General features: G+C 38.0%; 1 protein-coding gene across 1 annotated transcript in view; it reads right to left on the bottom strand.

Moving 5' to 3' along the window:
* PITRM1 (pitrilysin metallopeptidase 1) overlaps positions 1–22,748 on the bottom strand; it is a 29,164-nt gene that overhangs the window by 4,349 nt on the left and 2,067 nt on the right. The window contains exons 2-23 of the mRNA XM_010007041.1: positions 22,679–22,746; positions 21,788–21,894; positions 20,679–20,830; positions 20,144–20,258; positions 19,941–20,037; positions 19,381–19,541; positions 17,801–17,927; positions 17,001–17,089; positions 16,320–16,448; positions 14,460–14,573; positions 13,915–14,011; positions 10,154–10,288; positions 8,080–8,218; positions 6,864–6,980; positions 5,542–5,674; positions 4,748–4,868; positions 3,950–4,026; positions 3,470–3,635; positions 3,251–3,351; positions 2,235–2,355; positions 1,380–1,451; positions 1–63 (exon numbers count right to left, since the gene is read on the bottom strand). The exon at positions 1–63 is cut by the window's left edge and continues 7 nt beyond it. Coding sequence (XP_010005343.1) covers positions 1–63; positions 1,380–1,451; positions 2,235–2,355; positions 3,251–3,351; positions 3,470–3,635; positions 3,950–4,026; positions 4,748–4,868; positions 5,542–5,674; positions 6,864–6,980; positions 8,080–8,218; positions 10,154–10,288; positions 13,915–14,011; positions 14,460–14,573; positions 16,320–16,448; positions 17,001–17,089; positions 17,801–17,927; positions 19,381–19,541; positions 19,941–20,037; positions 20,144–20,258; positions 20,679–20,830; positions 21,788–21,894; positions 22,679–22,746 — 2,501 coding nt within the window. The remainder of the gene's footprint in view (positions 64–1,379; positions 1,452–2,234; positions 2,356–3,250; positions 3,352–3,469; positions 3,636–3,949; positions 4,027–4,747; positions 4,869–5,541; positions 5,675–6,863; positions 6,981–8,079; positions 8,219–10,153; positions 10,289–13,914; positions 14,012–14,459; positions 14,574–16,319; positions 16,449–17,000; positions 17,090–17,800; positions 17,928–19,380; positions 19,542–19,940; positions 20,038–20,143; positions 20,259–20,678; positions 20,831–21,787; positions 21,895–22,678; positions 22,747–22,748) is intronic.

Genomic DNA, 22,748 nt, shown 5'->3' with positions numbered 1-22,748 from the left:
ATAGTTCACTGGGAAGGGAAGTACGAAATGGGTCTTCATCTGGCATGGTTTGAAAGTAGGATCCTAAGAGAAAAACGCATTATTGTCAGTTTGCAGGTAAGACAATTTATCCACTTGAGAACTCTGGCTTTTTTGAGAACTATAAATTTCTGCCAGACAGAGAGATACAGACATGCTAAAAGCTGTCACTTCCCCTGCACTGCTATCACTGACATTCTGCTTATGCCTGCAAACCAGTATGCAGAATGGTCTTGGGAAACTTAAATACAGGGACACAGCACATCAGCTACCCACTCCTGAACACCAGCTTCTCAACTGTGCAGGCCTTGTACTATTAACGAAGAGTTTTGCTCAACATGCCTTGCCTGCCATGTCTTTAACTGAAACAAGTGTTCATAACTCTGTTTTTATTTCCACATGGAAACTACACGGTCACTACATACATCACTCTTCTGTCCATCTACTCAAGTTTAGATATGAAAACAGTTTCAGAAACGGAAACTCAGAAAACCAGAAACTTTTTAGGAACAGCAGCAGCTCTATGAATTTCTGCTCAAACATCCCCCGCAATAAATTCAATTCTTCCTTACAACCCCATTTGAAAACTTCCAGTGCCTTTCATGTCTCCAGGCCTCTGATGCACGTGGGTCTTCACTCCTTTCACAAATACCCCTGCTTGTGTGCTTACTTAAGCATGATCAGAGCCTTAAATACCTCCACAGTAGCTTCTATAACGCCCACTTCAATGCTCCCAAGCCTTTCTTAACTTCAGAGAGCCACTCCCCACCCCCCACACATCTCTGGCTGGTTGGGCCAGGCACAGCAGCATATACATTGCTGGTCAGCAAGGAAAAATGTGGGCTGAGCTCTCACTGCCTTCTTATCAAAGGAGAGATCAGGGTATGCTAAACTGTTCTCTCCTGTGGCCAAACAGATTTTCATTTTTACTTAACTGTCACTGATGCTCTTCTGTTAAGTGTCATTCATATTTAGAATAATTCAGGGAGGAAAGGAAGGAAAGGAAGGGGCTAACTAGGAGTGACACCACATGAGCCTGGTTCTGAAAGAAACCAGGTTAAACATAACTCAAGCATCACTTAGAAGAGACAGCACCAGTATTTGTCTGCATGCACAGCTGTGGAGTTAGCTGAATCATCCTCAGGCCAGAACCAAAGAGAAGGTTAACAAAAAGGATGACAGAGAAGGATGAAGTTTGATGGTTAGTTACCATATAAAGTCAAGAGGGTAGAAATGAAGGGTACATTAGGTTTCAGTGGTGTGTTTCTAAATAGTAAGCGAATCTTTAACAGCTTAATATGGACCATTAATATCAGTAACAGCCCTGTAATACCCATGTCCCCAACCAATAATGTACTTACATTAACTAGTTTCCTTGTGATCTGCATACCAGTAAGCATTTCATTTCCCATAGGTTTGACTTCTGAAGATTTCTACAAGAGACCCAAGCCCTCATATTAAAAGACTTAACTACTTAGACCAAGAATAATACCAATGCAACCCTTACCACTCAAACCTCTTTCAAACAATCATCAGACCATGTCTTCACAAATACATGCAAACTACTTGGTTACTTCTTTATATTTGAAATTTTAAGCAAATGAACTTCCTTTCAAGAGTAATCTGGCACTGAAAGACACTAAGACAGAGATAAAATGAGGCCTGGAAAGTTTCAGACTACAATTTCCCTCAAGGGTGGGGAACTAGGAGCTTATTCCGGTCTCATCAGAAATTAAGACAGATATGCATTATTGACAGAGCAGATCCTTTGTCAACTCCATTGAGCCACGCACATTTTGTGCCAAATGTCCTGAACACCCAGATAATGAAAAAAATTTCTACACAACTGAGAAATTGCATGTTATGCCCTATTTCCTTTTGGCCAATATTTCAAGTAAAGCTCAGCTGAAAAAGAAATTAGTTTTACGCAACAGAGAAAGGAAGAATTTCATTTTCCACAATCCCACACAAAAGCAGTAACCTCAGGGTAAGGCTTGACAGCTGATCTACAGGATTACTATGGCCTACTCTATTGAGACAACCTCTGTGGAAACACACATATCTTATGACAGAGCTGACCCTTGCAAATTTCTTCAGACATCTTCGTATGGACACAGTATCACAGTTATCTTCTCCTGATTGCACAGTGGTCCTTACACAAGATCGAGTGAGCTGTATTTCATGCCCTTGGAGTCACAAATGAAGTAATTTCTTACCTCAATCACATGGGGACGAACAGGTTTTCTCTCTTTCTTACTTCTACCTATGCCTTTTATAAACTTCTCTACTTCTTTAGATGCTTCTTCTATCTGTTGAGGTGCTGCATTCACTGAACATCTGTTAAAATACATCAAGCTTTTCAATATGTTGCTGTGTTTTTGCACCATTTTCTATTAAATTATCAGAATATTAGATCTGTGGTCACTGATAATCACTTACATAGAAATAAACAAAACAAAACCCAGCATTTGATATACCAGAAAAAAAGTCACAGTCCACTGGCTTTGCTTTTGGTTGCCCAAAAATACCTTCAGAGTTAAACTTCAGCAGTAGCTGTCAAACCACTTCTGTGCACAGGACAAGACTTCATCAGTTTTGAAAGATGAAGAAACTAATGTCCACTATCTTCTCTCTTTAAAGGCAAAGCCAGCATGGTTTTGAAACAGTACTTATTTTCATAATTGTATTGGTCATTTTATGCTTTGTAAAAAAAAAATGTACAACCGATGTCACTTCAAATGGACTTATTTTTGGAATTTTTTTAATAAATTGTCTGATAACAAATGTCTCAAAGTCCCCCCTTACTTTTCCCAATATATGCATAAAGCAAATTTCAGAATGTCACAGTTTTTCTTTTAGGAGAAAAAAAGTCCAAACCAAACTGGATCCTCCTGTTACAATACAACAGTATTTGTCTAATGGGCACCTTTAAGAAAAAAAAAAGGCAGATTTCTGATATTTCTGAAAAAACCCACAGGCCATTTATACAATTTAGTGCAGCAGTTACATATGATGTTTGCTGTAAGTTTCTGTTAAAAAAATAGCAGAATAAGCTACAGCCACCACTTTGTAAGGTAGGAGAATTTAAACATACCATTTTTGTAGTTCTTTTTGACACATCTTCCGTTTTCCAAAACCCCAGTACTCCATGAAGCACACCAAGATATACCCATTCACAAGCCATGGCCTTTCTTTAACCAAAATTCCACTTCTCTTTTTAGCTAGAACTCACCTGATGTTGTCACTATTTAATAAATACTTCTTAATCCGTGGTAGCTTGCGTAGTATTGGTTTAATATCAGACATCTCTGCTATTCTCTTCATCAACTTCACCTGTGGGGGAAAGGCAGAAATTACAGATAAGACAGATAGAAAGGATTGGCAAAAACAAGCACTGCAATTCCAGAGTTAATAATCTGGGCCTCGCTGAAGGATGCCATTAACTTTTCACCTGATCCATTCCACTGAACATTTCCTGCAGTTCTCCAGAAGGTGTAAGGTTTTTGCTGGCTCTAATAGAGGCATATAAATGCCCACAATCTGGAATCCCATTTGACAGCTCCTGGGCAGTCTTTTTAACCAGCACTCTGAAATGTTCTTCCTCCTCAAATCGGGGGCTGAAAAAGAGTAAAAGCAGGTCTGTAGGTCTCATGCAAAAGCAGACCAAGGGAATGTGTAATACTGAATCATTCATCATCCCAAATTCTATAATAAGCTTTTAGACTGTTGGTTCTCCATTTAATCCAGTATAAAGTCATGCAAATGATGGAATACTTAGGTTTAGAAACTGAAGGTCATTTAAACATAGTTATAAAAAGAAATCCTGAAGTAGAATCTCTAAGAAGAGAATGGTTGGAGGAAAAGAGAAAAAAGAGAACCCCACAATACATGCAAAACCACAAAAAAACAAATGGAACCAAATGTACTGTACTTGTTAAATATTTCACTCCATAAATGCATCATGTCTGGAAGATTTCTATCCAAGCATAGGGATGAAAAGAGCACACCCTAAAGGAAAACAGAAAAACAAAACACAAAAAAAAACCCCTTCACACAAGACAACCAAAGCAATGGCCTGAGAAATGCACAGTAGGCCTGAGAAATGCACAATAACTTTTATGAAAGTGATGCAATGATGCCCATCTAATGCTACACATTACAAGATCAGAGCAGAAATGGTATGTGATTGCTCTTCACACAAAGGAAGCCTGTTGATTTCTCCTTCTCAACAGCAAGTAGCAATTCAGAAATATAATTTCTTAATTTTCAAATGAGTTACAAATAAAACTGTTCTGGGAATGCACCTTTCTGCAAAGGAGTCTCCCTAATTCAACTCCAGGATCCATGGGGAGCAAACCACACCAGCTGGCCCGGGCAAGCACCACATTAACAGTGACACACAAATCTTCACAGCAATCTGTATGAGTAACACTATACCATTCTGTCCTCTACCCTCCATTTCCAAAATCTTTTGCAGCACTCAAAAATATGGTGACAGATGCTAGTGAAGTACTGCCTTAAAATGGAAATCCGCATGAACTCCCCTTAGAACAAAATACTAAGGCACTGTAACAGTCAAATTTATATCTTACACAAAAAGGCACAAGTTCTTTTACACACAAAGTTTTAAATGTACATTAGCTGACCCTCTACCTGGAAGCCCTGATTGACCCTGAACTAAAGAATTGTTACTGCAAGTGTAACATCTTAAAGTTAGTGATTAATTTACCTGTTCATACACATCCAGGTGTGAATCATCTGGAATGATATGTGGGCTGACAGACATCCCACCTGTTTTTAACTCTATATGCTGGGCTTGTTCCCTGTAATCAAGGGCTCCACATCCCATCCTGCAAAAAATGATGCAGATTTATTTCCATTCTCAGTGTACCCCAAAACCACAATCCATATGCCATTTGCAAAGGACATTATTTAGGCCAATACTAATTTAGTGCCTCAAATTGTTTAGCTTAAAGGACATTATTTAGGCCAATACTAATTTAGAAGCTAAACAATTTGAGGCACTATCAAGCAAACACATTTCACACTTTACGAAAAAAAAAATAATACACCAAAGATTTCAATTAAAGTATCCTGTCAATTCAAGATGGTGTATTAAAAAGCACGCTTTATGTACAGGGTTGCTACCAACATCCATATCGAACTACAGTAATAACAACATATATTCTCTTATCACCAATAAAAACAAATCACTCCCAGCCCAGGTGACTTATTCTACTTTGACTTCTAGGTTATTTTTCATTTATGTCAATTTTCCAATCTGTTCAGGAAACCCTCATATTGACACTAGGGGAACAAGACAATACAGAGACCAGAGAAGAAGGGGAAAGGAGCTGACAACTCAGTGGGGAACACGGAAGACAACTATTTCTGCAGGTCACCAAGTTATCAGCATTTCCCTTCTTTAATAAGAACAGCAGTTGAAGATATTAAAAGCAGTATCATTTCAGTAAGCTGAATAACATCATATTGCTTTAGCTTCTGAGAAAGAAAACCTCTCACTTTGTAATGACATTGCAGAAGAGCGGCACGTATGGCTTGAGCTCTTCAGGAAGTGTGTTCAAGCTGGAAACAGCTCTGAAATAAACCACCCCGTTGGTTGGCTGAGCACAGTACTGGACAGGAATTTCATCAGCTAGGGATAAAAAAACAAAAGTAAATAATAACCAACAGCTTTCTACTCAAAAATGTATAATTTCTACTATATACATAAAAGCAAAACAATTTCTTACAAGAACTTCATATTAAGTGAAGCAAAGTGAACACATAGCGTTGGCACTTCAGAACCACTTTTGGTTTAAATTTTGCATGTTGCACTGAATGCTGAACTGAAGGGTTTTCATTGTTTCTGTCTATGGTAAGATAATGGATTCCTGGACAATTTGAGGAGAGAATTCTGTTGGCAGAGGCCACATTTTAGAGGCAACATTCAAATAAAAGAATGGTAATTCATTTCCGAACAACTCCAAGTTTTTCTCCCTTATTTTTTGCCCTCACACCTCAAAAGTTGATGAAAGCCAGTTTCTCACACTGTCCATACTCTTCCAAGTTAGGGCCATGGAATATACAAACTGAAATTTTCAAAAAACAGATCATTTTAGTATAAAAATTACACAGTATTTGACACTTGCTGGCAATTTTTGCAGGAAAGTGTCTGTTAGAAATATATTACAGAGCAGTATTACCTGCAAGATTTTGACAGAACTGTAACAAAACTGGGACTAAAATTTCTTGTCTCCTATCAATCCATGGGGTAGCCACTGGCAAAGCAGGGAGAAACTTGCACTGAACTTATGAAGAATTACAGTTGATTTTTTTCCCCTCATGGCTTGTGAACATCATATTCAGTAAAAAATGGGTAGGGAGGGAGAGCAGTAAGGAAGGCTCAGTGCACAAGCTGCCAGTAGTGCTGCACCTGGGGTAAGTCCTTCGAAAGTGGGGAGACTGCTCCAGAGCAGCAAAGTACACCATGCCAAGACACCTCTGACTGCAGAGCAGGGCAAGCAGTTAGCAAGCACAGGGCAGGAAGGTCACAGCAGGAGCACTACTGCCTGTCCCTTGGGAAGGGCAGGTGGTTGATTTGAGCTGAGAACAGCCCCACATTGCCCCTCAGAGGGGATAGCAAGAAGCATCTGCAGATCCACTGAAACCGTCTACTGCAGAGGCAATGCACTAGAGGAAAGGCACTGTAATGTGACTATGGACAACAAACAGTGAGTACATATGCTTTGTAGAGAGAAAATAAAAGGGCAACAGCTGGGCAAGCAGCTAGATAACAATCCAACAAGTTGCTATTTTGAGGACGGAACAGTGGTTACACCAACCTGTAAGTGTTGTCTCCAGTACAGTGAATGGGATCTTGGGCTCAATGTCAGACACTTTAAGAGCCGGGAGACAAGAAGTATCCTGTGGTTTGCTTTGAAGAGCAATTAATTCCAGACCTAGTAAGGAGAGCAGAATACCAGTTTGTCATTTTTAGCTTTTAGAGAAAGTGCTGTTGAAACCTACTGAGGTGATACAGATCAGAAAAATAGAACTTTAAAATTTAGAATTTTCTGTCAATGGTTCTTTCAAATATTTTAAGGAAACAAATCCTGCAGATCACCATGCTGCAACAGCAAACAGAACACTGTATGATTGTAAATTCTCATTCCAATCCCCCTTCACATTCTGTTTACAAAAACATGTAATTTAAACCCTGAAGTAGTCACAACTGCCAGAACATCCTGCCACCCAGCTCTGCAAACATCTACCCAGTCAACCCAGATCTTGCAGAAGAGAAGCTTCCTTCTAACCCATTTCCAAGCTCTTACTCCAAGTGCTCTGTCAGTACACTGATTAAGCTAAATTGTTGTATTTAAAGTTACATGTCAGCCTCTTTCTATATGGTGTCCTCTAAGTGCTCCCTAATTCATCTCCATAAGTAGAAAACCTCATCTGATTTTCTGCTCCCCTACCCTCCACATAGTACCAAAGCTTCAGAAGACTGCCACCCTTTTGAAGGATTTTTGTGACTTGATCACTCTTTTCACAAAATTAGATGATTGACCAAGGTTTCCAAGTTTAACTTATTACACAGAATAAGTTAAATGCAGCATTATTTATTTCTGTTGGATTTTTAAGTTGAAAAGAAATGCTATTACAAAATAGTTTTATAGAAGCATGGAGCCAATGTGATAAATAAACAGCTTCAAGGTAAATGGTGGAATTAATCTTTTACTCAGCTCAAGTTAACATGGGAAAAAATAAGTAGATCAATATTTTAAAACCATTTCCTTTCTTCTGCCCTACTGGAGACACTGATCATTCTATTCTTGTGTTAAAACTAATGGAATATACCAATCATACATTGTAGTGCAAATGATATAGTGCATAGCCCCATAATGCAGACACACAAGCTTCCAACAAAAAAACCCCACCTATTTCAGAGCAAACGCTGGAGAGTGCTTGAAAATTTAAGTTACTCTACAGAACACAGGCTAAAAAGCTGGCTGTGTTTTTAGCAGTTACCCAAATAAAAATATGAAAAACCATTATAACCTTTTTCAAAGATTTTGGTTTTTTCTTCTTCAGAAAGAGCATTGACCTTTTTTTCCAGCTTTTCTGCTTCCATTTTTGCTTGCTTATCATGGTAGTCTTCCTCTGGACTCATAGACAGAGTCAACCTATGCGGATTATCCTGCAGAAATATATCCCATAACAAAGCAATATTAACTTTAAGGGCAACTTTGTCTTGTTTTGCATCAGATTACAGATTCATCAACAGTAGACAAAAAAGCCTGCATCATTTGGCTTGCATATTCTAAAAAATATCACTAAGAGGCAATTCAAACTTCACTTCATGAAGAACAGTCTGCTGCAGGGGTGGGGAAGAAAAGGAGCTTACCACAAGAATAAGCATGGACAACTTTCTGTGAAAGTTTAGTAGGCAGAATCTTTTAACAGTACTCATTAGTTTAATTAAATCAAGGTTAAACAACTGCACATAAGGCTACAGAGCAGCATACCACAGGTTTTATCTGGAAAATGTTTTTAAGATGTGCAATCTGGTTAAATGCAGGAGGGTTTCATTAAACACCTCTTTCAACCTGCCCAAGCTTGAGTGCATAGAGATCCCATATGATGCAATATGTACATGCCTTGTCCTGCTCAGAAATGCTTTACATTAGTCTTGCTGCCAGAGATCTCTATGCATTATGCAAGTGTCACAACTGCTGTTGAATTTATCTTTGTTTATACCAGACTGTGGAATTTTAATAATAAAATTACTCAAGCAGTTTCAACTTTATACAAACTAGAATGCTATTCAAAAAATAGTGATCTCAAAAATTGCCCATTTCAAAGTAGGAGTCAAGCAGCAACATCTGTCACTGACAGACATTGCCAGTAACTGGGGACAATGTAATCAGATTCTGTTTTATGAGAGTATCTCCCTCATACTTATGTGGAAAAGCTATGGAAACCTGATAGAGTAGAGCTGAAAAGAGCAATGAAAAATTAACCAGGCACAGTAAAATGGATAGGATGAACAGAATTCCCTCTGTTGCTTCCAGCCTTCCTGCTTTATTGAGCTCCAGGCACGATGTACAACAGTGCATATTCTTCTGATATAAGAACCCCCAACTATTCTCAACACTTCCTATTGAATCATGTTTTAGCCTTAGCCCCCTCAGCAGAACTACATAGGAAAGGACATTTGCAAAAATACTGCACCCGTATTTCTTCCCTGCAAAAAGCCAAAACCTTAACAGCTTCCTACTACACCCAGACAATAATAATGCCTTTAGGAAAAAAGACTTACATTTATGTAACTGTCTCTTGTTGCCTTTCAGTAAATGAGAAGCAGCATTTACTCACTATTAAATCAGGCTGGCAGTTACCTATAATAGATCTGCCCTTCAACACAACTTAAAAGAATTTGATGTGAAAACAAAAACCCACCAACAAGACAAACACACACACAAAAAAAACCCAAACAAAAAACAAAACAAAACCACAACATGTTTGCATGGCTATCACTGGATTTTTCTTTCTGGCACCAGCTAATCTGGGGCTTCAGAACTATTCAATGTTATAATATCTTTACTGTTTTTAATTCTTCAACAACTCCAGTAAGGAGCGAGGCAAACAAAAAAAAAAAAGGCAAAAAGCAATTACCACTGACAGCAAAATTCAGACAGCAGTTCAGTAGACATGAGGAGCACCAGAACAATCTTACTTATAATCAAAGTCTTTTCAGGGAAAAAGATCAATCTTGCTATCCAATACTAAGGAACATGTAATTAGGCCTGTAATTCTCTGTTCACATCTGAGCTTCTCATTAGGAAACACCTATGTGCCCTTCTGTAGCATCAGGCAGCACAGTTCAGCAAAACATTAGCATTTTATCAATGTTCTAATATATGTGTTTCCAAATGTCCAACCCCCAATTGTTCCCATTTTGTAAAGTTTTCACTTCAGCTATTTAAAGTTAACATGCTTCATTCAAAAGTTACGATGTTCATCTACACCTAAAAGCAGGATGATTATTAAAGATTAGCCTTGAGTTTAATTTTAAATACAGAATTGTATTTTAAAAATCAATACTGCAGATTTTTGCCACAGGTTTTCCTACCTTAAAATAAGTTTTCACTTTTTCCTGAAGAAATGTGGGATTTTCTTTAAGACACTGCCTGAACCGAGAGACTTTATCTGCAATCTTCAGAAGTTCCACTGGATCCCCATCTTGATTCCAGCAGGAGGCTATATACTGAATGGGAAGGAATCATTAGGTAAGCAGGTCTACCCACTTTCATTTCTATAACTGACAGTATCTATGTTCTAAAACCACCTTATTATTTATATTTGAACAGCAGACATATAATGAGTAGTTCTAATATATCTGGAGGGCAAAAACCCCTGAAATCTTTGTTCAGATTAAAAGACTATGCCACCACTATCTGTGCCCTGTTCTCCCTATTCTCTCCTTTAATTTTATCATACCAAACCATCTTTTTTTTTTTCATAGATATATATATGTGTTGCATATCTAATCTGCCGATCTATTGTAATACTCTTTACTTCCTCCCATTTAAAAATAAAATAAATAATTGTTCAGCCCAAAAATGAAAGATAAATGTAACAGGTGGTAGAGACAAAGTAGTACCTAAATATTAGTCTGTCCATTTTATTGTAGCAGGTGAGATGGTTTACAATAAGCTAACTCAAACATGTAACACAGATGGAACTTTGGAGAAAGACCATACTAAATAACCAGAAATATTCCCAGGATATTTCTTTTGGAAGGATTTTTATTCTGGTTTCATTCTCTAGTTTGAGACTATTGTTTGCTTGAGTCGCTACTGAAAGTTCTTCAAATACACCACAGGGTAAGAGATCAAAACCTTTTTCATTCCTACTCTGTGTGAATGGGGGGAATAAAAGAAACAAAATAAAAGAAAAATCCCAAGATATTTGAAAGAAAAAGCCCTTAAAAGCAAAAAGAGAACAAATGCACTGGAACTGTCAAAACCACCTTCTCTTTTCTTACCTCTTTAATTACAAGCAGGTATCATAAGTCTTCCAGGCTTTTTCAGTAGCATCTATTACCTATTTTGTGGAAATTCCCTAACGTGTTTAAAAGAACAGTATTCTTTTAGAATATGCTCCAGTTAATTCTCTTCACATAAATGCAGCCACTCTGTATTTGAGGCTTCCATTGGGTCATTACAGCAACTCAGTGCTTGTCCTCTGTAAGCAACCAATCCAAGAGTGTTGTCCAAATGCTTCTTCAACTCTGACAGGCTTGGGGCCATGACCACTTCTTGGTGTCATGATTTCACCCCAGCGGGCAGCTCAGCCCCGCACAGCTGCTCAGTCACTCCCCTCATAGTGACATGTGGGTGAAAATCAGAAGAAAACTCATGGGTTGAAATAAAGGCAGTTTAACAGGTAAAGCAGAAGCTGCATGAAAGCAGAACGAAGTAAGGAATTCACTACTTCCATTGGCAGGCAAGTGTCCGACTCTCTCCGGAAAGCAGGGCTCCATTACACATAATGGTGACTTGCCACCACTGTTCTGGTGACATTCTACAATGGAGGGACTGCCTTGGTGTGTAACAGAAGAGAAACTGATGCCATCTATCTTGACTTCTGCAAGAACCTTACAACATCCTTGTGGCTAAATTGCAGAGACACCATTTGATCGATGGACTATTTGATGGATAAAGAATTGGCTGGACGGCAGCACGCAAACAGTTGCATTTGATGGCTCAACATCCAGAGATCAGTAACAAGTGGTATCTATCCCTCAGGGGTCTGAATTGGGACCAATACTGCTCAATACTTTTCATAATGATGTAGCAGGATTGAGTGCATACTCAGAAAGATTGCAGATAACACCAAGCTAAGTGGTGCAGTTGATACACATGAGGGAAGGGATGTCATCCAAACTCGACAAGCTTGATGAATGGACCCCATGTGAACCTCATGAAGTTTAACAAGGTCAAGTGCAAGGTACTGCACCTGGGCTGAGGCAATGACCAGTAATCAGTACAAGTTTAGCGAGGAATGACTTAAAAGCCTCTGCACAGAGAAGGGCTTTGGGGAGACTGGTAGATGAAGAATTGGATATAAGGCTGCAATGTGCACTCACAGCCCAGAATGCCAATCTTACCATGGGCTGCATAACAAGTGTGGCCAGCATGTTGAGGGAAGTGATTCTTACTCTCATGAGACCCCATCTGGAGTCAGGATCCCACAGTACAGATATTGATCTGCTGGAGTGAGTCCAGAGAAGGGCTGCAAAAACTATCAGGAGACTGGAATGCCCTTCCTATGAAGAAAGGCTGAGGGAATAGGGGTTGTACAGCCTGGAAAAGAGAAGGTTTCAGGGAGACCTTACAGTGGCCTTTCAAGATATAAACAGGGCTTATAAGGCAGACAGAGACAGAGACGTTTTATTAAGGCCTGTATTGATGAGATAAGGGCAATAGTTTTAAACTGAAAGAGATGTAGATTAGATATAAGAAAGAAATTCCTTACAACAGGGGTGGTGAGAAACTGGAACAAGTTGCCCACATAAGTTATGGATGCTCCACCATTAGAAGTGTTCAAAGTAAGGCCTGACAGGGCTTTGAGCAACTTGATATAATGAAAGATGGCTCTACCCATGGCAGAGGTTGGAACTAGATGATCTTTCAAAGTCCCTTCCAAACCATTCTATGATGACATTAGTTACAACTAGGTCTCTTTCAGGCCCTTTTCAAGGTCATTTTCTAAAACGTGACCTCAGGGAAATGAACTGAAATATAACCCTCGTATATGGGAGTACTAACACCAAATGCTACATGACTGATTTATAAACACAAGAACTGTTTAAAAGCTTTGTGTTCTAAAAATAAGTCCTAATAGTTTAACCAACTTCAAGACTTAAAAACGTTGAATGATTGAGTATATGAGTGAGTATTTCATCAGAATTAGTCATACAACCTGAAGATGTACTAAAAAGTACTTGTTATCAAAGTCAGCCACATTTTTCCAGATCCTACTATGAAACATGACAAGCAATTAAATATCCAGTTTGTCTTTCACTGAATGGCAATCTGATTTGAAACAGCTCTTGGTTGTTCTCTTCCATTTAGAAGTTGTATGTTAACTTAGGGCTCTGCTTCTTTACCTAACTGTATGACAAAGGAATGAATGCCTGTTCATGCTGACAGACACACTTGGGAGACAAGAAAGTGAAAGAGCTGATAAGCAAGTCCAGAACACAGGAGAATGGGCAGCAGCAGAAGGCTCCGATTTTCAAACTGACTGCGAACACTGCAGCTAACTTCTTCCCAAATTTACAACGTGCAGAATTCCCAAATATCATATTCTGCTGTGGAACATGTTTTCTGTAACAGCTTTGTATTACAATTTTTATACAGCTTTGGTATCAAAATCTGAAGCCAAGAATTTAATTAGTGCACATTTTTGCCTGTGAATCTTAAAATTAAAGTAGTATAACCCTAAATTCCAAAGAAAAATATGGTCCTTCTATTTGATTTTTAAACATGCATAGGCATCTGGCCAAAATATACAGCTCCAAGAGACCTTATTGCATTTCTCTCTTACAGAAGCAATTAGTGCTACTGCAATCAAAACTACAATCCAGGTAAAGACAACAGGCTCACTGAATGATTAAGTCATACAGCATGGAGTCCAGTGATTGCTTGAAGGCTACTGAAAAGAAGGAAGAAAGATACACACTGGATGACAAAGGAAAAGTCCTTAAGTGAAAAGTTTTACATATCAAGAGCCTACAAAATGACCCCATATTCCATTAGGACACAAACAATCATTTCCTTATCCACCCCTAAAAAACACCACAAACAGGCACACATACAGACTTACAGATGTTAGTGCAAGTCCAAAACTTGTAGACTGATGCTTCAGCTGGATTTCAATTTTGTGAAGTAGAGCTTCAATCCTATCTTCCTCAAATCCTTTCCTTTGGGAAAAGGTGATGAGAGAAGGAAATCATAACCATTAACACTTACCACTTTAAGGGAAGTTACAAAAATGAATTATATCACAGATAAAGGAAGCATTACAACATAACATCTTCCCCATTGAATTAAAATCAATACAAAATAACGTTATCATGCTGTGTCATTTAGTGAAATTGTATTAATATATATAATATATATATATATAATAAAATCCTGAAGGTCATGCTGATGAATATGCTACAATAGAGGAAGTAGCAGATGTGAGTTTCAAGAGTATTGAACACTATTATTGCTTCTTTGATGCATTTATTTTAATACAGTTAATTTTTAAAGGTATGTTATTATATATATGCCTGTATTATTATATGCCTATATGCTATTAATATCTAATTGTAAAAGACCACATGAAAAATATAACAGCATTCTCAAAAATGTAGCATTACTTACTCAATAACTTCATCCACTGTTCTAGCAATGATCTGTTTTACAGTATCAATATCTCTTTCAGCAATACCCTGTAGACCCACACTGAAATAAGCTTCTCTTGTTGTGCCATTAAACCTAGAATAAAACATATGCAGCTCACTGACAAGTACCACAACTTCAGCATTAAACCTGATGGTAAAGGCAGAAGGGGAAAACACCCATTATTTCCACAAACACATACAAAGGATTTTATAAGCTAGATAGACAAAGAGGAAAGAAATGGAACTTAAAAACATTTTTTATTTCATTTCAGTAGTATTAGCCACTGCTACATACAGCATATGGTATTAAAGACAGAAGGACAATAACAGAAAAAAAGCTGATCTTTTCTGTTTATCTTCCCATTCATCTGTAGGTACTTTCAGGTAAAGAAAACTCTTTTTTTAAGATGAAAATTTTATCTGCCTGTAACACCAAACACATAAATTCTATTGAAGCTGGTGAGTGGAAAGTTACTTTTAAATGTATTCATTTAAAGCAGTACTTTTAAAGAAAGCAGTGGAGATGAAGTGCTCCATGTTTGTGGCAATTTTCAATAGTACTTTTTTTAAAAAAAAAATTTTTAAAAAAATTGTTCAAGCTGTCAGACAGGGTTAGTTGTAATAGATCACCTTTAGAGAGAAAAACTGACACTTGCAGAAATACAGAACCCCTAGCAGTTCAAACCAAAGCCAACAAACATAATGCAATAGGTGCTCATCTACTTAAAACGTCCATTATTCCATATCTAAAACCAACACAAGGAATTCAATGGCAGACTCAGGTGTTGAATTCTGGAATACTGATCTCTGGACTCAAACTTATTCTAGACTGAGCCATCACCACAGTCACTAAGGCAAACTGAAGCTAAATTTAATGTATGATTCAACAACGTATTAACACAGTCAACCTGGAAAAGGCTCAGCTGACAAAACATACATCAGCTGAATCACTACTTCAGTGTAAGCATGGATCAATCATAGAATCCATCACAGAATAGCTTAGGTTGGAAGGGACCCTAAAGATCACCTAGTCCCAAGCCCCCTATCATGGACAGGGACACCTCCCACTAGATTAGGTTGCTCAGAGCCCCATCAAACCTGCCCTTGAACACTTCTGGGGATGAGGCTTCCACAACTTTTTTGGGCAACATGTTCCAGTGTCTCACCACCACATAGATGAGTACACCAAGGTTTCCCTCTTAAACATCTAAAACAGCCAGTGGAGACTTAGGCATGATTTTTGTCATTCTCAGGACTAAAATCAGTTCAATAAAACATACTCTGGATGCACCTGCTTGTTTCTGCTGACAATAAAGACAAACTATGACGAGCAGCTGAGCCTACAGTTAGGTGAAGAGAATCCAACCACCCTTAGTCTGCAGTGCAGAGCAAGCTAAGACTGGCTGCACTTAATTGCAAAAAAGCACATTTGTGCCAAACCTACTTAGTTAAATAAGAAAAACAAAAGTAACAGTGCAGAGAAGGGCTAGCAAACTCTTCTGAGTAATACTAATTCTAAGAGGCCAAGATGAAAACCCCAGGTAAATTAAAATACTGAAGGTATACCATGTTTTTATCTACCCATTTTTCATGTTGGTAAGTTTTACAAAGCACAACTTTGTTTAAACTAACATAGATTAGATCAAATTATTTTGAACAACCAAAAATTACACCTGAGAATGCTTTATCATCAGTAGAAACTCTGAAGATACATCCATGTTAAAATAAGATTATTTTGGTATAAACTGCCTGTATGAGAGACGACTTTTCACAACTGAGCAGTGGTTTCTAACTTTTCTAATGTTGTTTATAGGGATGAAATGTAAACTGCAACACTTACCCAACATCAGGAGAAAAATCTGTACCAACACCAGACTCAATTAAGGCTTTGTAAAAAGGAGAATTTGGCCCATCAACCAACAGTGAGGACAAGAGGCTTAATGTGAATGTTTCAAAAGTGTCTGTAATACTGAAAAAAAATAAGTAGTTCTTAAAAACACATCAAGCTATAAGTGATATCTAACATAATTGAATTCATTTTAGAAGAATTACTGCTGCCAGCCAGTGCAGACGGGACAAGGGAGAAATGACTGCCAGTTAAGAACACTGCACCAAACTTCAGGGAACTAAAAGAGTTCTGGGTCTTCCTTATAATTAGCAGTAAAGTTAAATTAGGCTGCAAAGGTAGCAGTAGAGTCACATAGAAAAGCTTGCGCAGGGTAGGAAACTGAAAGACAGGAAGCCAGCATCCCAGAAGTCTAATCCATGGAACAGCTGTAATCAGCTGTAAGGTAACAGCTGATTTTCCTTATCTGTCTATCTGGTAAAGAAAAAGACATGGCATTCTGCTTCATATATAAACTTCCATTCACTAAAGGAGGCTTTGTCTAGCTTTTCCCATGGTGTTATTTAACTTAAAGACAACACTTAGGAAGAGGGACTGGGAGACATGAGATACACCTGTGTCTTGCCTGCAGTTCTAAAACGAGCCTTGGATTCAGAATTTCATTTGTACACTTACTCTGTCAACAAGTAGCTGACACTGACAGTTGTCTGCTTGGAAGGATCAGCAGCAAATGAGTCTAAGCCACATGTTACACTGTGCTGTCTCTGTAAAGTATAATAAATAAGTTGGATGCAGACTAAACTCAGAAGAGAAGATACAAATAAATAAAAAAATAAAATGACTGCTTCCATCTTCATATCATCTTCCTTTCAAAGATCTCATAGTTTTACAAATACTCACAGATAAGTTTAATATACATATGTAAATACATAAACACAGGATGTAATGAAAAATATAAGATGTATCTCGGTTTTTCAAGTGGAAAAACGGAGGAGCTGACAGAGAAAACCTGGCCATAATTAACTCTCTGAGCTAGATTTCATAGAAATGCCTGAGCTGGGGGTACGTGGGAGGAGAGGGTTGGAGAATGAAAAAAAGTTATTTTTGGCATCAATGTTTGGAAGTTTAGGTACCATTAGAGGGCACATTTCTTGACACTTAAGTATTAGAATTTGTGTAAGTAGTTCTAAGTGCTTTCCAATAATAAATGCTTCAATGCTCCAAATGCAGAGGGACTTGAATACTGGAAATAATAAACAACTGCATGCCATCACTACAGTACTGAAACTCCCAAGTAAATGTACTTTTCCTCTCATTTAAATGAGAAATAAAAATAATACTTCTCCTTTACACACAATTCCAAACAAAACTTTAGCAGGCTGAGCTAAAATATTAATCTGTTATACTAAATCTCTCCTATTCCAAGATTGGATGTGCACCATTTCTCTTTGTTTGAATTTCATTTTTTTACTTACAGGCTTATCCCAGAGTTTCTGTTTTGGGATGTCAGTATTTGATTCAATTCTTCTAAATTTTATCAGTGCTTCCTCATGTATTTGTTTCAAATGTTGCTCCAAAGGAAAATTACCATAAGTGAAAAACCTGCATTTCAAATTAAAAGATCAGGATTAAGCATCAGTTTTTACATGAAATTTACAGTAACAGCTTTTACAATATTCTGAACTTCATGTGATTTCCAGTGATTCAGTGACATCTAGAAGGGAATAGGCTTTGCAAGGCCCCTAGGTTGCAGGCCTACAAGTTTGACATGTACATAAACCCTTGGATCTGCTTTATCTTCTTCTGGCTCAGAAAAATTATAATTTGCTTAGTTGCAGCAATATACAATGTTCCAAGAAAAAAAATATAATTAGTAACGGAACCTAGAAACCCAGTGGTCTAGGTTTCAGAAGACAAAATTCTCATGATCCTTACATATAATGTATAAAATATGATGTTCTCAACTGATCTACATATCACTGCTGGATTCCAAGGGTCAGTCTACCAAAGCACACTCTCATACCTGCAAGAAACATTACTGACTTCCACTGGATCAAATAAGAGGACAAGGTAGGTCTCAGGTAAACGTTATTCCCTGATTAAAATCTAAACTCAGGTACAACAGAATACTCAAGATAATGAGAAAAACAAAGGATGGTAAATTCACTATCACGACATGAGTTGACATTCTATAAGTTAATTAAGCAAACTAACAGATTGATTACAAAATCTGTTTACAAGGACCAACGATACTACAGATTTTCCTGCATATCACCTTCAAATTCTGAAGTAAGCTGACTTTTAGCTTAAAGACCTTATCAGTAATAACAGAATTAGTACCTGACTCAAGTGGATATCCATTTTTTTACCGCAGAATCACTGAATGCTTTGGGTTGGAACCTTAAAGATCACCTAGTTCCACCCCCTGCACAGGCAGGGACACCCTCCACTAGACCAGGTTGCTCAAACCCTCAGCCAACCAGGCCCTGAACACTTCCAAGGACAGGACATCCACGACTTCCCTGAGCAACCTAATAGAACCTGATACAGTAACACATGATTCAGGAGAAAATAAGCAGCCATTCATGTGTAACTTCTTTTTATAATTTTTAATCTATGTTGACTACAGGGAGGGTAGGAATCTCTCAACTCATCTGCATTACACCTGTATCATAACTCCCTAATAATAACTCCTAATAATAGCTACCAAATATTTATTAGTATGCTGCACTTCCCCCTAGTCCATATGAGTTCATGGTGAATCTTCTGTCAACAAAAATCCCCAAAACAAATTCTCATAATCAAGCAGGTAGATGCTCAATAATCAGCCATCTCTGTCTCAGTAGCCCCTGCCTTCAATTCACGCTTCACTTCTCTTCCTAGAGCCAATTCCTTGCTTCAATGCTGTCCTGGCTGGTGGAGGGCATTGGTTACCTGTAGCTGCTGGCTATACATATGGAAACACTGTATCTCACTTTTTCCCCCCTCACAAAAACTTAAAACAGAGTGCAAACTCACAATATAACCTAATAAATTACTCAGAAATTTCAGGTACCTGGAATTGCTTGGATGATAATGGGTGGCATGGAACTGTTTAAGCTGCTCCCATGTAAGATCAGGAATACATAAAGGATCTCCACCAGATACTACACCATATGTGTGATCAGGAAGGATTTTATTCTGCAGGTGCTGTGCAAATATCCTCTCATTATCTGTCTTAAGAGGAAAATATCACATTTCAGTAAATTCAAAAACACATTTTAAAAGTAAAAGGTGCTCAATAAGATCCCACAGCTCTAACTTACACAAGAGGTCCTCCCCACATAAGCATTTTGTTCTATAGTCCTATGTATTTGGATAAAACTAGCCACATTGCCATGTCAATTTAAAAGATAATTCTACAATAAATCCATTAGTAAGGTGCTCTTTTATATGTAAACAAACTATCAACAGGCTAATTTTAAGAATAACTATGTAACTTATTCTTGACTTTGATGACAACTTCAGTTTCACAAAGGAGGAACAGAAATCTCTGGTGCAATAATGCCACTGATAATCTGCAGCTTAAGCCACTTCACGCCACATCAAATCTCAAAAAAACCTCACAAAACTTACAAATGCTCCTTTCATTTCATTAAAAACAACTCCTTTGAAGACTAGAGGTGTCTGAGGATCAGCGGGGTTCTCATGTTCTAACCTCCAACCTTCTTGCCTGAAAAAATAAATAATGGGAAGCGTGGGGAGTTTCAGGGTTTTGGTTTTGCTTTATTTTGCTTTTAATTTAAGGTTTGCATAATCATAACCTGTCTACATCTTACCAGAAATCTAGCTGACGCAAACATGGAAAGAAAGCTGCATCCAAGTACACTGACAGGAGATTCTGAAAATCCTTGGGATTTTGTGTTGAGAACGGATAAAGCGTGTAATCACTAGCTGCACATAAATAAACACAAAAAGATCTGAAATGTAGGAAGTCTGAGATACATTTTGCCTTAATTTATATTTAAATCTTTCATCTCTATAAATAACTAGAAGAAACATAGACGACATTTTTGCTGAGGAACACACAAATTCAATGCTGTAATTATTTTACCATGAAAACTTTGCTTTTGCAATATATGTAAATAATTACACGCATTGTTGTACACAACACAGATCCAGCTCTACTGGGACTTTGCAAAAGCCAAATTAACAAGATCTGTTTTGTTGCCTTGCTTTGTTAGTTTTTTTAAATTCTCACTCACAACATTCACACTTAATAATGGATCTCCAAAGGGAAATTAAGCTGACAAAACACCTCTATTGCAGTAAAATCTCATGCATTTTAAGTGGTATTATTTACTTTGAGCTCACCTGTGAATGCATTCATGAAAGTGGACAGTGATCTGTTTAACATTTTAAAGAAAGGATCTCTGCAAGGGTACTTTCGAGAGCCACACAACACAGTGTGCTCAAGGATGTGTGGGACCCCAGTGCTGTCCAATGGAGTGGTTCGGAATTGTACACTGTGAGAGAGAGAACACAGAGAGGAACATTGTTATGTGTGATAAGAAGTCCACCCACCTCTATCTGCAGCTCACATCTATGGGTACAGTATCACTGTCTAGTAACTAACAGCAAACACTAACTAACAACTAACTGACAGTAACACAGCACACAGCAGGATCCAGAGTTTGTGAGTTCTTAAGACTCTTGAGTGCTCAGCCACATCTTCTAAAGGGTGTACAACCTCTACATTTCTATTTCTGGAGGTGGAACAAAAGTTTTCAGCACGTATCTAATCACATTTCTTTTTTAGCCAGAAGGCTCAGAAACAACTTAATGGGAGGTTACAGTTTAAAGAATTGTTTTACATCTTGGAACTATAAGGTAATTTATCAGAACGTCCAGTTTTCAGCTCACCAATACAGAAGAGATGACAATAAAGTTGCAGTTTAGTGGAGAGCCACAAAAATGGGCAGGGGCTGGAACACATGATCTGTGAAAAGAGGCTGAGGAAATGTGGCTTCTTTAGCCTGGAAAAGGAAAGGCATCAAGCAGACTCACTAGCTGCCTCCCAAAACCTACAAGGAGGTTATGATGAAGACAGGTTCTTTGTATAGATATGCATGGTGGAAGGACAAGAGGCAATGTTCATAAACTAAAGCAAAGGTGGTTCCAACTTGATATTAAAGAGGAAAAAAAAAAAAAAAAAGCACCATGCAGACAGTTAAACATCAGGAAGAGGTTGTAGAATATCCATCTTTGGTAATTTTCAACTGGATAAATGTCTAAGGAACCTTATATGAATTACGTGCTGACCCTGTTTTGAGCAGCAGACTAAAAGACAGACCTCATGACACCTGTTCCAACCTGAAAAACTCTCAGGAAGTCCCACAAAGGAAGCACTACAGTCTTTGTTATCACAGCAAAATCTACACAGTGATGCTGACATGGAATGTGCTATACAGATATTGTTCTACCTGAACAAATTATTGGAGTCCTCCCGGGCCACATGTAAATATCTGGCTCCTGTACTGTCATGACTAAGCTTCACTGCAGTCAGAAACAGCTCAGGAACAGCTGTCACCTGCATTGGAAGAAAACATTTGTGTTACAGTGTGACAATAACTATATCAAATAAATCGTGGATGACAGAGCAATGATCAGTTTGTTGATGCTGCCATATACAGTACTAAATAAACTATTTCTCCCTATTTTTGGGGGGGGAAAAAAAAAGTATGTAAATGGAAATAAAGGTAAAAAAAAACAATTACAAGACACTATAACCAAAGAACTACGCTCTTCTAGTATAGATGTTAAAACTGGAACACTTCAATCAGAAATACAAAGAAAATGCATATAATCGAATGCCGGTGATGCGGGCAGAAAAAGAAAAATCAAGGAACCCACTTCTACCACTAGCTCTGTCACTAGTAAACATTTTTTTTTTGCAAATTACCTTTACTTTCTGCTTCAGCTTTTTCCTTTAAAAAAGTAAAAAGATATTCCACATAATAGTTCCACTGCAGGTTCCTAATAACGATACTAAAAGCAGATTAGGAGATAAAATATTACTTGAACGCCTTTCATAAAACAGCAGAAAATGAAGTTATCTGTCAGGACAAAAGACCACACTGAACACTTGGCACCTGCAGCAGACACACAAGGTGTGCTATTTCTCCCTATATGAAGGTGTTAACGTTACCCAAAGAAGCTGGTGGCAGAGGAATAACTACAAATAACTACTGTATCACTTTTAAACTTATGATCCATAGCCTCTGTGGAAATATTTAGCGTGTAGGCTCCTGGCTTCATTTAGGCACTTTCCAACCAAGGAAACAGAGGACAGAGGAGCGAGGGGGGATGCTCACCTGCTCGACAGTGAACCCGTGGATGTGCTCGCCTACCCTGTACTGCAGCGCTCTCTCATTAGCGGACACG

This window comes from Chaetura pelagica, unplaced genomic scaffold (genome assembly GCF_000747805.2).
Source record: "Chaetura pelagica isolate M959 unplaced genomic scaffold, ChaPel_1.0 scaffold17, whole genome shotgun sequence".
Lineage (NCBI taxonomy): Eukaryota > Metazoa > Chordata > Aves > Apodiformes > Apodidae > Chaetura > Chaetura pelagica.
Note: the sequence above shows the minus strand (reverse complement) of the source record. Positions and strands in the feature narration are given on the sequence as shown.